Genomic DNA, 14,031 nt, shown 5'->3' with positions numbered 1-14,031 from the left:
AAGAATTCCAAGCTGGACTGGAGAGATGGCTCAGTGATTAAGAGCACACATTGCTCTTCCAGAGGACCAGTGTTCAAGTCCCACACCAGGCAGCTCATGACTGCCTGTGACTCTACCTCCAAGAAGACCTGATGCCTTCTGGCCTCCACAGGGATCTGCATCCATATGCACATACCCCGGTCCCCATCTGTATGTCCCCATACATAATTAAAAACAAAATAAGTCTTTAAGAATTTCAAGCTATGTTAAGTGAGAAGGCTATAGGTAAGCATTATACTCATGTATAAAAGGGCCGGAGGCTTGTATGTGCGGCAAGTTTTCTGGAATGACTTAAGGAACAATGATCTTTCACTGAAGTCTATTTTTTAGTGTGTGTGTGTGTGTGTGTTATATCTGTGTTTATGTGGTCTGTGCGAGTCAGATGCTGGTGCTTATGTCTGTGTGTCCATATGTGTCTCTGTGTGTAAGCCAAAGGCTGATGTGTATGTGAGAGATCCAAAAGCTGGTATTTACATCTGTGTGTCCACGTGTTGTCTGTGTGTGTGTAAACCAAAAGCTGGTGTGTGTATGTAAATCAGAGGCTGCTGTTTGTTTCTGTGTACACATCACTGTATGTATGTAAGCCAGAGGTTGGGGTGTGTGTGTGTGTGTGTATGTGTTATGTCTGTGTATATGTGGTGTGTGCAAGCCAGATGCTGGTGTTTATGTCTGTGTGTCCATGTGTCTCTGTGTGTAAGTCAAAGGCTGGTTTGTATGTGAGAGAGCCAAGAGCTGGTATTTACATCTGTGTGTCCATGTGTTGCCTGTGTGTGTGTAAACCAAAAGCTGGTATGTGTATGTAAGCTAGAGGCTAGTGTGTGTGTGTTTGTGTGTGTGTAGGCCAGAGGTTTGTTATGTGTGACTGTGTGCATGTGTGTGTGCAAGCCAGAGACTGGTGTTCATGTCTGTGTGTCTATCTGTGTGTATGTTTGTGTCTGTGGATATCTCACCTGTATGTATGTATGTACGTATGTACGTATGTATGTATGTATGCCAGCCAAAGGCTGGTGTGTGTGTGTGTGCAGAGAGAGAGAGAGAGAGAGAGAGAGAGAGAGAGAGAGAGAGAGAGAGAGGCAGGCTATCAGGCATCTTCCACTGTCACTTGACATTTTATTTTCATAAGATTAATTTTACATCTACAAGAGTTTCTGCCTGTATGTATGCATACCATGTGTTTTATATGTATGAGTGTTTTGCTTAGAGGTATGTAATGTGTGTCCCTAGTACCTGCAGAGGTCAGAAGCGGGTATCAGATCCCCTGGAAGTGAAGTTGCAGAGGGCTGTCAACCACCAGATGGGTGTTAGAAACTGAACTCCAGTCTTCTGAAAGAGCAGCAAGCACTCCTAACCACTGAGCCATCTCTCTGGCCCTCCACTTCATTTTTTGAGAAAGGGTCTTATTGAACTTGGAAGTTGGTGTTTCAGCTCGGATGACTGACCACGGATCCTTCCTACCAGCCCTAGGTTGCAGACACAAAGGATTTGTATATGGGTGCTGCGAATCTAAACACAGGTCCTGCTTTACCCAGCAAGCACTTTACCCACTGTGCCACCCCGCAGCCCGCTCTGAAAGTTTTGTACTCTTCCATAGATATTTAGCATTTAAAACTTTTTCTATTTATTATGTGCGTCTGTCTGTCTGTCTCTTTGTCTCTCTGTGTGTGTGACACATGGGCACGTGCATGCTACCGCTCACGGGTGGAGGTCAAAAGACAACATCTAGGAGTCAATTTTCTCTTTCTCCATTGGTTCTAGGACTCAAGTCATCCGGCTTACATGGCAAGCCACTTTTAACCATTACATCATCTCACCAGACCAGAATCTACCATCGGCCTGCCTGAGTTAAATGTAATTTCAAGTAAGATCTCTGCAATAGAAGCTACCTGTTTCTTAGTATCTAGCTGCCTAAGAGGCTGGCTTCCACTTGCTGCCTAGAAGCTTCAAGACCTTCTCTCCGCCCCCTCTAGATTCAGTATTTAATTCTACTCCCTGCTCCACTGCCCTGATGCTCATACCCTGATTTGGTCCAGAAGTCATCCATCGCAAGGCAGATGTCCCCAAGTCAGTTCTGTGAAGGAGGTCACTGAAGCTCTTGACTGAACTGACTGCTGAGCAGCTTGTCCTCCTCAGAAGGCAGATAGACAGAGCCTCCAGGCCCAGCCTTGCCCACGTGGTCCCCAGTGAATGACGTCAACATGTATTTACCCAAACATTCTCCTTCCCTTTGCTGTTGCTTCAAAATGCCACCAGGACCCTAAGGTTTGTCAGCTCAGGAGGCAAAGCAGGAGTCGGGGCTGGGGTCCTCCTTGACTCCTCTCCTGCTCCCCCATGGCTCCTTCCTGTAACCCCCACCACCACCTGAACACACCTGCCATAACTTCTCTGGTCCTACGTTGAGTCAAGTTTGGAAACTGTTCTAAGTTCATACTGTGAGCATCAACTCCAAAGAAAACAGAGCACTGCTTTGGTGCATGCCTCATTTTTCCTTCATATTGGTGCCAAGAAGGGTAAAAAAACAATACCCTACCCATAGAAATCAGATGCCAGGCTCTGTCCTTTCGCAGGCTACCGATATGCAGCGTGGTTATCCCGCAACTCTAAACAGACGCCAACCCTCACTCCCAGTCAGCACACAGTCTAAACTGCAGCCCCTAGTACCTCAGGGGACAGAGCTATCACTGAGCTACCATTCCCTCCTCCACTGGGATCACCATACACTGGGGGCACTGGCACCTCTTCTTTGTTAATTACAGTGACAGAAACACAGAGATGCATACGTACCTGCTTCTTGGAGACACGCTTACCTTATTCCATCCATCAGCCAGGACTCGTGGGGAAACACTTGCTCCACCCCCCTAACCCACAGGAACCCTATCGTTAAGATGTGGAAACAAGCAGCCCAGAGAGCGTGAAACACTTGTCTAAAGTTGCACAGCTTCTGACTCGAGGATGGGGTAATGTTAAGCTCGGCAAACAGCGATTCATGATTCATGGAAGACTGATTAAGGCGGTACACAGTGGGAGGTTGGCTTTTATGGGGTTTCACTGGGTTTCTGCTGTGGCTCTCAGTATGAACAGTAGCTCCCCTACCCAAAACTTCCCTTGCTGGGGTTTTAGGTACCTGAGGTCAAGGATGGCCCAATGGAAAATTGCAGAAATAAATAATTCATAAATTTTAAATAATTTTATTATGTTGTTACAATTACCCCTAGTTATCAGCTGTTAATAAATATCTTACTAATTTACAAACTAAACCTTGTCACAGGAACAAAGATACAAGAAAACAGTGTGTGTGTGTGTGTGTGTGTGTGTGTGTATGTGTATGTGCATGTGTATATGTGTGTATCTAGGTATAAGCATGTGTAAAAGTGTGTATGTGTGTTGCATGTCTATGTGCATAAGAGTTTGTATATATGTACATACCTATATGAGATTGTGTGTACATGTCTGTCTGTATGTGTGTATGTGTACCCGCATGTATCTAAGAGTTTATATAAATGTGAAAATGTGTACATATGTGTTGTAAATCTACAATGCCTACGACTATGTATGTGGACATATGAGTCTCTTTGTATATATGGTGTATGAGTGTTTGTGATTATGTGTATATATTTACATGTGTGTGCATGCATATATGTGTATGTGTATATTTGCATGTGTCTGTACATGTATGCCTCTATATGTATTTGTGTGTATGTATATGTATATTTGTATGTGCTCATGTACCTCATGTATGTATATGTCTGTATGCACGTATTTGTGTATATATGTGTGTATGAGTTCTGTACTTTCTTTAGCCTCAAGCACTTCCCTGGGTTTTAAAACATATGCTCCAGGCTGGCGAGATGGCTCAGCAGTTAAGAGCACTGACTGCTCTTCCAGAGGTCCTGAGTTCAATTCCCAGCAACCACATGGTGGCTCACAACCATCTGTAATGGGATCTGATGCCCTCTGCTGGGGTGTCTGAAGACAGCTATAGTGTATTCATATATACATAAAATAAATAAATAATTAAAAAAAAACATATGCTCCACAGATATGGAGCATGTTACTTACTTAATTGCCAGAAACTCCTAAACTCAGAAGAATATTAGCAGGTTTTTTAAGTATCCCTGCATTCCACACCAATACCATCAACTTCTTTATGATCTGTGTGTGTGTGTGTGTGTGTGTGTGTGTGTGTGTGTGTGTGTGTGTGTGTGAATGCCATGGTGTGTAGTGCCCATGGACACCAGAAAGGGGCACTAGGTCCTCTGGAGCTGGGGTTACAGATAGTGATGAGCTGGCTGGGACCTGAACTCTGGAAGAGCAGCAAGTGCTCTTAATCTCTCTAACCTCACTCTCAACTATGTGAAGAACATAATTATATTTTTTGTTGTAGTAGTCCTGGGCCATATGTGGCAGCTGAGAACTTAAACCGTGTCTAGTGCTTTGGAGAAACCAGATTTTCTCATTGTATGTCAGTAAAATAGCTTTAAACCACCTATGGCTGGAGGCTTCCAGAGCAGAGAGTGAGTACTCATACATTGCGGTTCTCTGAGGTTTGCTCAGAATCCTGAATTCTGAGGCGGATGGACTGAGTTAGGTGTCCTAGTTCAATCAACCTGGTCAGTTGACTAGCTCCTACTTCAGGGATCAAGCACATTACAGAGAATTACTACCCCTACCTTACACCAACCCTGGGGAGGAAATGAGATGAATTGCCATGCATGCAGCCCCTGGAACGGCACTTAGCACACAGGGAACACGCTGCAGCATACATGCCCCATACGGTCCTTCTGGGATTCATTCAAATGTGAAATCTAAAATTTGCCTTTTCAGACTCTTTCTGCTAATGAACGTAAAGATGCCCAGGTCCAGGAAACAAGGACTCTGAGTTGCCACCCAAGAGGACCCCATCATGGACAGAGATGATACTCGAACAATCTCCCCACCTCCCAGTGTTCTGTGATTCCTATTCACACTGATCAACAGGAAATCACCTTGCTTCTAGAAGGTAGGAGCATCTTGGGAAGCAGCCAAAGGCCAAGCAGCAGAGGCAGCATCCTTCAGAAAACTCCTGACAAATGTCATGTGGAGCTGGGGGAGGGGAGGGGAGCCTCAGACTGTTCACACCACTACCACCCTATTTCTTTCCTTGGACCAGTCCCATGGGAGCCCACAACCCTAAGTTACCTGAGGCAGCGGGGGTTGGGGTGCTGGCCGGTGGGGGCTGGGCAGAGCTGCTGCTCTCGGCCATCAGGCACGGGTTGCTGGCATTATTCTCTCTTTTGACAAGCAGCTCAGCTGCGCTGGGCAGCGGAATCGGGTGGCTGATGCCCAGTTCCTCTTCCTGGGCCTGCTGTCTTCTCAGAGCCACCTGGAAGCACAGACAGCAAGTCACACTCCAGCAGAGCATACTCACCCGCAAAGTTTTGCAAAACTACCACAGCTCTCCACATCTGTAAGCGTAAGGTCTCATTTCTGCCTTGTCCATTCACCAGGCTCCCTCGGTGTGCTGGCTAGTTTTAGGTCAACCTGACACAAGCTGAAGTCACTGGATAGTCACTGGATAGGGAGCCCCAATTGAAAAAAAAATGGCCTCAGTAAGATCCGACTATGGGTAAGCCTATAGGACACTTTCTTAATTACTGATTGGTGTGGGAGGGTCCAGGCCATTGTGAGTGGTGTTATCCCTGGGCAGGTGGTCCCTGGTTTCATTAAAAAAAAAAAAAATAGCTGGCTGAGCAAGCCATGGGGAGCAACCCACTAAGCAGCACTCCCTCATGGCCTCTGCATCAGCTCCTGTTCTCCAGGTTCCTGCTCTGCTTCAGTCCTGGCTTTCTTCAGGGTGAACAGTGATATGGAAGTAAAGACCAAATAAACCCTTTCCTCCCCAAGCTGCTTTTCTTGGTTGTGGTATTTGGCTGGGTGTGTTACCTAAGACACTAGGTAACAATAATATGCCACCCTGGAAAAACTGTAGAGTGAACTCAAAACCAAGAGCTCTGGTGGGTCAGAAGGGAGAATGAGCGGGAAGCTCAGACAGTAACATCAGGTTAGACTCAAGTTCCTCACCGTTTAGGAGAAAAAGGAGCCAGACAAACAAGCATGCAACATCAACACGAAATGTGCTAGGTCCTGTGAGATGTACACAGCAAGCCTACAGAAGACGCAATCAAAATATCTTTAAAACAGAGAGGTAAAGGGTGTGCCATAGGTCAGTGATCCCAGCATCCAGAAGGCTGGGAATCAGGAGTTCAAGCCAAGCCTGTGCTATGTGTCAAGACGCTGCCTGGAAAAAGAAAAAAATGTTAAAATATATGCATCCGACAAGCAGGTTTCTAGCAGAGCTATAAAGAATGGGAGGAACAGGGTTTGAAAATGCTAGGAGAAGGTCAGAACAATCAGGAAGGACAAGAATCGGGGTCCTCTGAGGAACCCCTCAAGAGCGGTTTCCCAGGGCAGGATGGCTCTAGTGGAGAACGAGTCTAGGATCTAGTGCTCACATCCCTGGAGTATGAGTGGTTCGGGCAGGAAAGTGACCTAGGATTGGAGAAAACAAAACCAAACCAGTAGGCTTTTACCAAACTCTGAGTGGTCCCTTCTTCAACTTGTCTTTTAAATAACATCTGTCAAAGGTTAGGCCCTAAAAGGCCTAAAGAAAAGAAAGTCTTTTGTTTTGACATGTAACAAAACCAAAAGACTTTCTCTGGAAACTGACCACTGATGATCTAACAGTCTGAGAAAGTAAAGTCCTAAGACCTCAGGGGCCCAAGGCCAAGAGCAAATGGCAAATCAAAATGCTAACTCAGAAGCACCACTCTATGGGCTGGGAATATGAGCTCAGTGACGCATGCTTCGTGTATGAAGCCCTAAGCTCACTCAGTGGACAGTACTTAATCAAAAACAAAACCCGAAAGTGGGCCAGAGACATGGCTCAGTGGGTAAATGCTCTGGAGGCTGATTTGTGGTCCTGAGTTCAATCCCCACAACCCACATTAAAGGTAGGAAGAAGACCAACTGCACGAAGCTGTCCTCTGCCCCCCTCACAAGCACCCTGTGCCCGTCACGGTATTTTTAAAACCCACAACTGTAGCCAATACATTTAAAATCTTACTGTCCAAATTTAATCCATCTGGAGGTTTCACTCATAATCAAAGGAAGCTCTAGCCCTGAATGTGAGACCTTAAACAAACAGTTATTAAGACTAAATAAGCCTAACTCATGAGTTTATTTTTTGGTTTGTAACTTGGTTATGTTGTTTACATTAACCAAGAGGCTTGTAAATAGAATAGCAATGGCTTTAGCCAATAGAAGCTGATGCCACAGCAAACGACTGAAGTATATCAAGATACAAACTCTATGCCCTGGCATATCCCAAATGCACAGCTTAAACATGTCATAAACTCACACTTTTTCAAAAGCCTTCTGTTAGGAAATGGTTATTCAAACAGGAAAGAGGGTAGCAAATAATTTTTTTTTTTAGATATTTTCTTTATTTACATGTAAATTTCTCCATTCCCAGTTTCCCCTAGCAAATAATTTTTAAAAAGCAACGATTTTCAACTTGTGTTTAATATCTATTTCCAATTGTTTGCAAGTGAGCAAAACCCATTATTATCTGGATTTTTAAAGATCTGTCTTGCACCATATTCCTAGTGAAAGGCTCTAATGCCCCATTCTGTAAGTAATTTTGAATTGCTTGTTGTTTTTAGTTCAGCTTTTGTTTTTAAAATCAGCACCTTAATGAAAGTGGTTCAAAATTAATGTCTCCATCAGAATCTATTGTATTCATTAGAGGAAGCTCCTTCCATCTGTACTCCACACTAAATATGTAAGTGTTCCTAATATTTCTACCTATATCCTAGAAGTCCTTATGTTTTATAATCTCATTGTGATGCTTTCAATATGAAGTGGAGCATATTCTCATTCATTACAGACTAAGCTAAAATGTCTTTTAAGAAACTAAAGAGGCTCTTACCTCTTATTCTCTTGCTCTTACCTCTTACTCTCTTGCTCTTACTCTTGCTCCCCCTCTCTTCCCATCCCCTTCGACCCTCTCTCCACTTGGCCATTGTCAGCCTCTATTTCCCTACTCTCTCCATCTCTGTGCCTTTTTACAATAAACGCCTTAAACCACCCCCCCCCCGAAAAAAAGAAAGAAACTAAAGTGAACTATTTTTCCTTTAGCTTTCACAATATGTGAAACCAAAGTATATTTAGGACATTTTTTTAAAGTGTGCTGCCTATAGGGTTGTATAATCTTTAAGCATTTGTGGAGTCCTATTCAACTTTCTCATTTACATCACTTTCAAAAGATGTTCTTAACCAAAAGTACTTGTCTTTAGCAAACACTTCTTTGGTATCTTTTGATTTTAAACAACCTGCCTTAAGATGAAACAACATTCTGGGGAAAGAATGTATATTATTGTCTTCTAAAAATCCTTTAGGATGCCAACGTTTAACTATTTCCGTCAAGACGCTAAATTACTAGCCTGCTGTTCAAGCTACTAAAAAAAAAGGAAAAGAACGATCTACAGAGCTTCAAACTGGCACCTTCCCCTACACCTGTATTTTTTTTTTTTTAATTCTTAAGCATAACTGAAACACTTTCAAAGTAATCTGAACTAAAATAACTTAGGTCGCGACTACAAATTTTTAAGTGCTAGCATTTTCAGACCGCTCAAAATGGCTGAGACGCTTGCCCGGGTCCGCGGGGCGAACCCGGAAAGTGCGCCAACAGAGGCGCGAACATGCTACGCTCCCGCCCATCCCGAGGACTTTTCCAGAAAGCCCCAGGAGCAGCACATTCCCGCGCCACCAGGGTGAAACCTGGTGCACGAGCCTCCCTCCCGCCTGCAGGACGCCAAGCCAGGGACCCTAGGGCCCGAGTCTCCGCAGCTCTCTATTTGTGTAACAAGGGGTTCGGGGCAATGGGGATTCTTCCCAGAGGAGCGAACCCCTCAATTTTCAGCTTGGAACATAGTTTAAAATCATGGCAGCCCTCCCGGTGGCGCAAACCCTGCCAGTTTGCCAGCAATGTCTGAATCTCGGGACGCCCGCACCGACGCCCAAACATTCCTGGTTCCGGGGTCTTCTGACTCAGGGAATCTCATGACTCGGCTCGCCGAGCGCCCTTGGAGACTGTGGGGGCCTACATGCGTGGCGAACCCCGAAATTCAGCTGGAAGACGAGGTCAAAATGCAGGGAACCCTGAGCGGCGTTAACTGAGCTACTCGCCTCCCGAGGGCGAGGGGACGCCGTGTGCAACCCGAACCCCGCATCCCAGCCGGGAACAACCCCCCCCCCGCGCGCCCCAAATCCGCGGGACTCAAGTAGACGGAACCCGCGACCCTCCATCGCCGCCCCACCCCCACCCCGGCGTCTGGAAGCCGCCGCTCGCCCAAGCCGGCGTCCGTCGATCAAGCCGGCGTCCGTCGATGGTCCCCCCACCCACCCATCTTGGTTGGGAGCTCGGAGAGCTGCACCACCCGGTTCCCCAGGAGCCCGCACTCACCTGCGCGGCCATCACCCGCTGGCGCTCAGCAATCAGGCTGCACTTCTTGCACTGGCAATCCCGCCACATGCAGAAGCGCTTGTGGCCCTTGAGCGGCGACGCGTAGCCGTGGTTCCTGCAGCGAGCGCATTTGGGCAGCCTCGGAGACTTCTTGTTTCCTGAGCCCAGGCCCGACGGCCCAGAGCCCGAGGCACCTCCGCTGCCCCCCGCGCCGGAGCCCCCCGCCGCTCCGGCCATCGCCCCGGTAGCTTTGCTGTAGCCTCCGGCTTTGCCCTGCGGCGGGGCCCCGGGAGCGTGAGGAACCTCCGTCGGTGTAGAGGGCTTGCCAAATGCGTCGTCGTTCGGCATGGAGCCTCGACTCCCGCTCACGGATCCACCCAGCAGGCTGCTTAGCTCCCTAGGAGGAGGAGTGCAGGAGCCGGGTGCACCGCAGCTGGACCTGTAGTCCAAATGAAGAGCTCGAGGAGTGGGTGGGGAGTTGTACCTTTTTTTTTTTTTCTTTTGGCGCGCCTAGCTCAGGACTTTTGGATACTTTTCAGAACCCTCCGAGGATTGCGTGGGCGGGAGAGGGCGCTACGTGGCGTGGCCACGCCCACTGTCCCCCCAACTCCATCAGAAGAACCGCGCTTCTTCTGAGTGCAAGCTTTCACCAGCTGCAAAATTGCTACAAACCGCGGCGGTGTGCAGTGCACCAGCACGAGCTCCCTCTGAGCACCTAGCTCCAAGGAATGGAGCTGAGCAGCCTTGGTTGCTTGGAGGAGGTGCAGACCACCCTGTGTGGTCGATTAGCTCCCTTCCCTCACCGCTAACTCCCGGGGAGGCCTACTGGAGAACAGAGACTGGCCAGCAATTTTCTTTCCCCCACCCCACCCCCACCCTCTGGTAAGAGTGAGACAGGAGATTGAAAGTCCAAGAAAAGTCTTATGTTTTTGTCAAAGATCCTCAGTTCACCGGGCTCAAGCGCCCCAAAAGTTAAAGGCCTGAGATTTCTGCCTCCCACACCCCTGTTTATTTGATCTCAGGAGTTCTACCACCTGGCTCCAGATAAATAAATGTCACGTTAGGTGGGTCAGCTCTAGCCTGCTTTGCTTTTCGCCCTAGGTGTAGTTAGCTTTTGCCTTTGAAATAGCTTCCTTTTAGGATTTTGCAGTGTGGATCACGGGCATTTCAAAACTGAATTTGGCCCGGCGCTTTGTCATCTTAGCACCTGGAAGGTTGAAGCAGAAAATCCACCATGAGTTCAAGGCCAGTCTGTGGCCATGTAATGAGTTCCTGGCCGTTTAGAATTATAGAGACCCTGTTTTGAAATAAATAAGTAGATTTTTAAAAATGGGAATCACACACACACCAAGAAACTGAACTGATGCCAAGCAGAGTGACCAAATTTGTAATTCCCTTACTAAAGGATAAAGGATCCTGAGATTGAGGTCAGCCTGGGCTAAGAGGAGTAAAGAGATCCTGCACCCAAAATTTAAAAAAAAAAAAAAAGTGAAGGAGACATAACTCAAAACTCACTCCATGCTAAGATCTACTATTTTATTGTATGGAAATGTACCTCCCAACCCAAGCAACCCCCCCCCCCCCCCCCCCCCCCCCCCCCCCCGCCCTTGCTCCATCCCTCTGGAGCCTTTTCTAGGTTTCCCACCTGCTCTCTGCCAGCATCCTCTGCCCTCTGTCTTCACTTGCTGGAGCAAAGCTGCCCTTAAGGTCTGCTCCACAAATATCCAGACTCCTGTGTCTCCCAAAGCCAGCACTCCACATTAAATCAGAATGTCTAGCCTGGCATGGCAGATAGTAACTGAGGAGTTGTGAGTTCCAGGCCAGCTTGAGCTACATATAAAATGAAATCCAGTACAGCTCCACACCCTACTCCCCAAAAAAGTCTGAGTCTCTGCAGGAACCTTCCTCTGGGTTGTTTCTTTAGTCTTCCAGGGTATTCCTGGCACATTAGCCCCCTACCCCTGAGGGCTATGGCTGGGTCATTTTCCATGAGAAAAAAACCAAGTCTGAGACCTTGGTTTTCCTCTGAGACTCTTAGCCTCTAAAACCCTCCAGCTCGGAAGTACTGGTCTCTTCGCCAAGTGTCTCATCCCTAGGCTTGCAATCACATGTGTACCATCAGGAATCTGTCATCAGGAGACTGTCGTTACAACTCTCCTCTCCTGCATCTTACTGAAGTCAACTCTTGCCTTCCACGTTAGGGTTGTTTTCCCAAAGGAACACCTCCAGCCCCCTTGGCTCCTCATGGAAAAGGCTACCTGGTAGTCATGCCTTCTTAGTGCTTTGGCATGGCCAGGGCACCTATCCTCTAATGTGCCCTTCACACTCCAATTCCCATACCTATTCCCTCTGTGGGAATTCCTTCCATTCACATTCCCTGTCTAAAACAAATATTTCAGAAAAGAACCTTCTGGCTTTACAAAGAACTGTACAGGAGATGCCAAGGAAACTCCACTTCAGAAAGGGTCCCGATACAACCACTCACCCACCTTACAGCTTCGTAAAGGATAACCACTGTATCATTCAGAGATATACCTGTTCAGTAAAAGCCTCTCATTGAAATATACAAGTCAGCCAGGCCTGATGGCAGAGGCCTGTAATCCCAGCTACTCTGAAGGCTCAAGCAGGAAGATTTCAAGTTCAAGGTTAGCCTCAGCTACAGAGTGAATTCAAAACCAGCCTAGGCAATGTTGTGAGATCCTGTCGTAAAATAAAAAGACAGCTGGGTGTGGTGGCACCTTGCGTCTTCCTTTAATTTAGAGTCAGAGACAGACGTATCTCTACACAGCAACTTCCCAGTTATCCAGGGCTACTTATGAGACACTGTTGGGGAGATGGAGCTAGGGATAGAGCTTGGTAGTAGAGTGCTTGTCTGGAGACCCTAGGTTCAATCCTCAATACCACAAATTAATTAATTGTTTAATATCGATTAATTCAAACAGATGCCAATTGCTATTAGCCAGCACTTACATGTATCATTTTCATTTTAATAAACTGCAGCTGAACCATAGCAAGGCCCGGTCCAGACTTAGCAATTGAAACAGATAGGAGAAGAAGTCTCTGTGGAATCCCAGACAATGAGGCTCCTTTGACAGAGTGGCTCAACTCTACATGGCTTAGAAGGAGGAACCTACACACTGTAGACCTTGAAACCTAGGAGGTTATGAAAAAGTTAATAGCAAATGAGGCTTTTATTCATAAACCAGAGAGGACACACCGTGCAGGGAAGAACCACAAAGACAGGAGGGGCTGGGTCTATACCTCCTTGTGGAGGGTGCTTGTGGAGTATGCATGAGGCCTTAGGTTCAATTCCCACCACAGAAAAATGGGCCTCCAGAATAAACAGTCCTACTTGATCTATTTATTTGTGCATAACGAACAAAGTGTCTGTGGTCCTCCTCTGGGGTGGGAGTCAGAACCATGTGTGTAGTACTGTCTCCTTGGCCCTTTTTTGTATTTTTTAAAAAATTTTAAGTAACATACCCAGGCTGACCTTGAACTCTCTCTGCAGTCCAAGAAAGCCTTGAATTTTTGATCCTTCTGTCTCAGCCTTCCCATAGCTGGGATTATAGACCAGTACAGTAATCCTACAGGCCCAGCTCTTATAGATATTTTATAAATTCTGACCCTGTTGTCTCCTTTCTTTCCCAGAAACCAAAGCCCCAAAGAGATGGCACAAGTCTGTACATAATTACCAAGAAATATGCCCATGACTCACTGACTTATAAGGGGGGCAGTTCTTAAATGTATCTTTAAAAATAGCTAAAAAAAATAAAGTCTGAGCTAAAACTTCTTAGAAAATTTTAAAAATAGAGTAAAATAATTGATAAATTGAGCTGCATCAAAATTTAAGACATTGATGCTTCAAAAACTATTATTTAAAAAAATGAAAAGAGAAACCACGGACTGACAGAAAATATTTACAAATCATGTCTGGTAAACAACTTGCATCCAGAATCTGTGAGGAACTGTTTTGATTCAATACTTTAAAAGGGGCCCGGGGGCAGGGGTTAGGGGGGAAGAATGGGTGCATTGGTAGAATACTTGCTTAGCATGCTAGCAGTCCTGAGTTTGATTCCTAGTGCCACACACAAACATGTATGAACATACAATCATGCACAAAATAACCCTGCTGAAAAATGTCACAAGAGTCGGAACAGACACTCTAACAATAAAGAATAAGGCTAGATCCACAGGTATGTGGGCAAAGCTCCTGATGAACCTAACATACTCACATAAAGGCTGGGGATGACGCCCTATGACTATAACTCAAACACAGCGAGTATGGAGGCAGATCGATTCCTGGGTTCACTTTCACTGAAAGACTTTGTCTCAAAAGAGAAGACAGTGACAAGCAAGAAAAATACCTGAAGTCAACCTCTGGCCTCCACATACATACATGCAGATAGGTTCATACACATACATGCAAACTCTCACACATCCAGACACTGCACAGACAAATACCCCCCCTACCACCACCACCACCACACACA

The 14,031-nt window shown here is 46.3% G+C and overlaps 1 protein-coding gene across 2 annotated transcripts in view; it reads right to left on the bottom strand.

Annotated features, from left to right (window-relative positions):
- Dmrt1 (doublesex and mab-3 related transcription factor 1) overlaps window positions 1-10,035 on the bottom strand; it is a 104,432-nt gene extending 94,397 nt beyond the window's left edge. Inside the window, exons 1-2 of one of the 2 annotated variants that reach the window (XM_031389998.1) lie at window positions 9,539-10,035; window positions 5,215-5,398 (exon numbers count right to left, since the gene is read on the bottom strand). In XM_031389998.1, the coding sequence (XP_031245858.1) occupies window positions 5,215-5,398; window positions 9,539-9,886 (532 nt within the window). In that variant the 5' untranslated portion in view covers window positions 9,887-10,035. The remainder of the gene's footprint in view (window positions 1-5,214; window positions 5,399-9,538) is intronic. The other variant, XM_031389999.1, reaches the window with a different exon arrangement.
- Between the last annotated feature and the right edge of the window lie 3,996 nt (window positions 10,036-14,031).

The sequence above is a fragment of the Mastomys coucha genome, unplaced genomic scaffold (assembly GCF_008632895.1).
Source record: "Mastomys coucha isolate ucsf_1 unplaced genomic scaffold, UCSF_Mcou_1 pScaffold21, whole genome shotgun sequence".
In the NCBI taxonomy this organism is placed as follows: Eukaryota; Metazoa; Chordata; class Mammalia; order Rodentia; family Muridae; genus Mastomys; species Mastomys coucha.
This window is presented reverse-complemented; position numbering and strand designations above follow the sequence as displayed.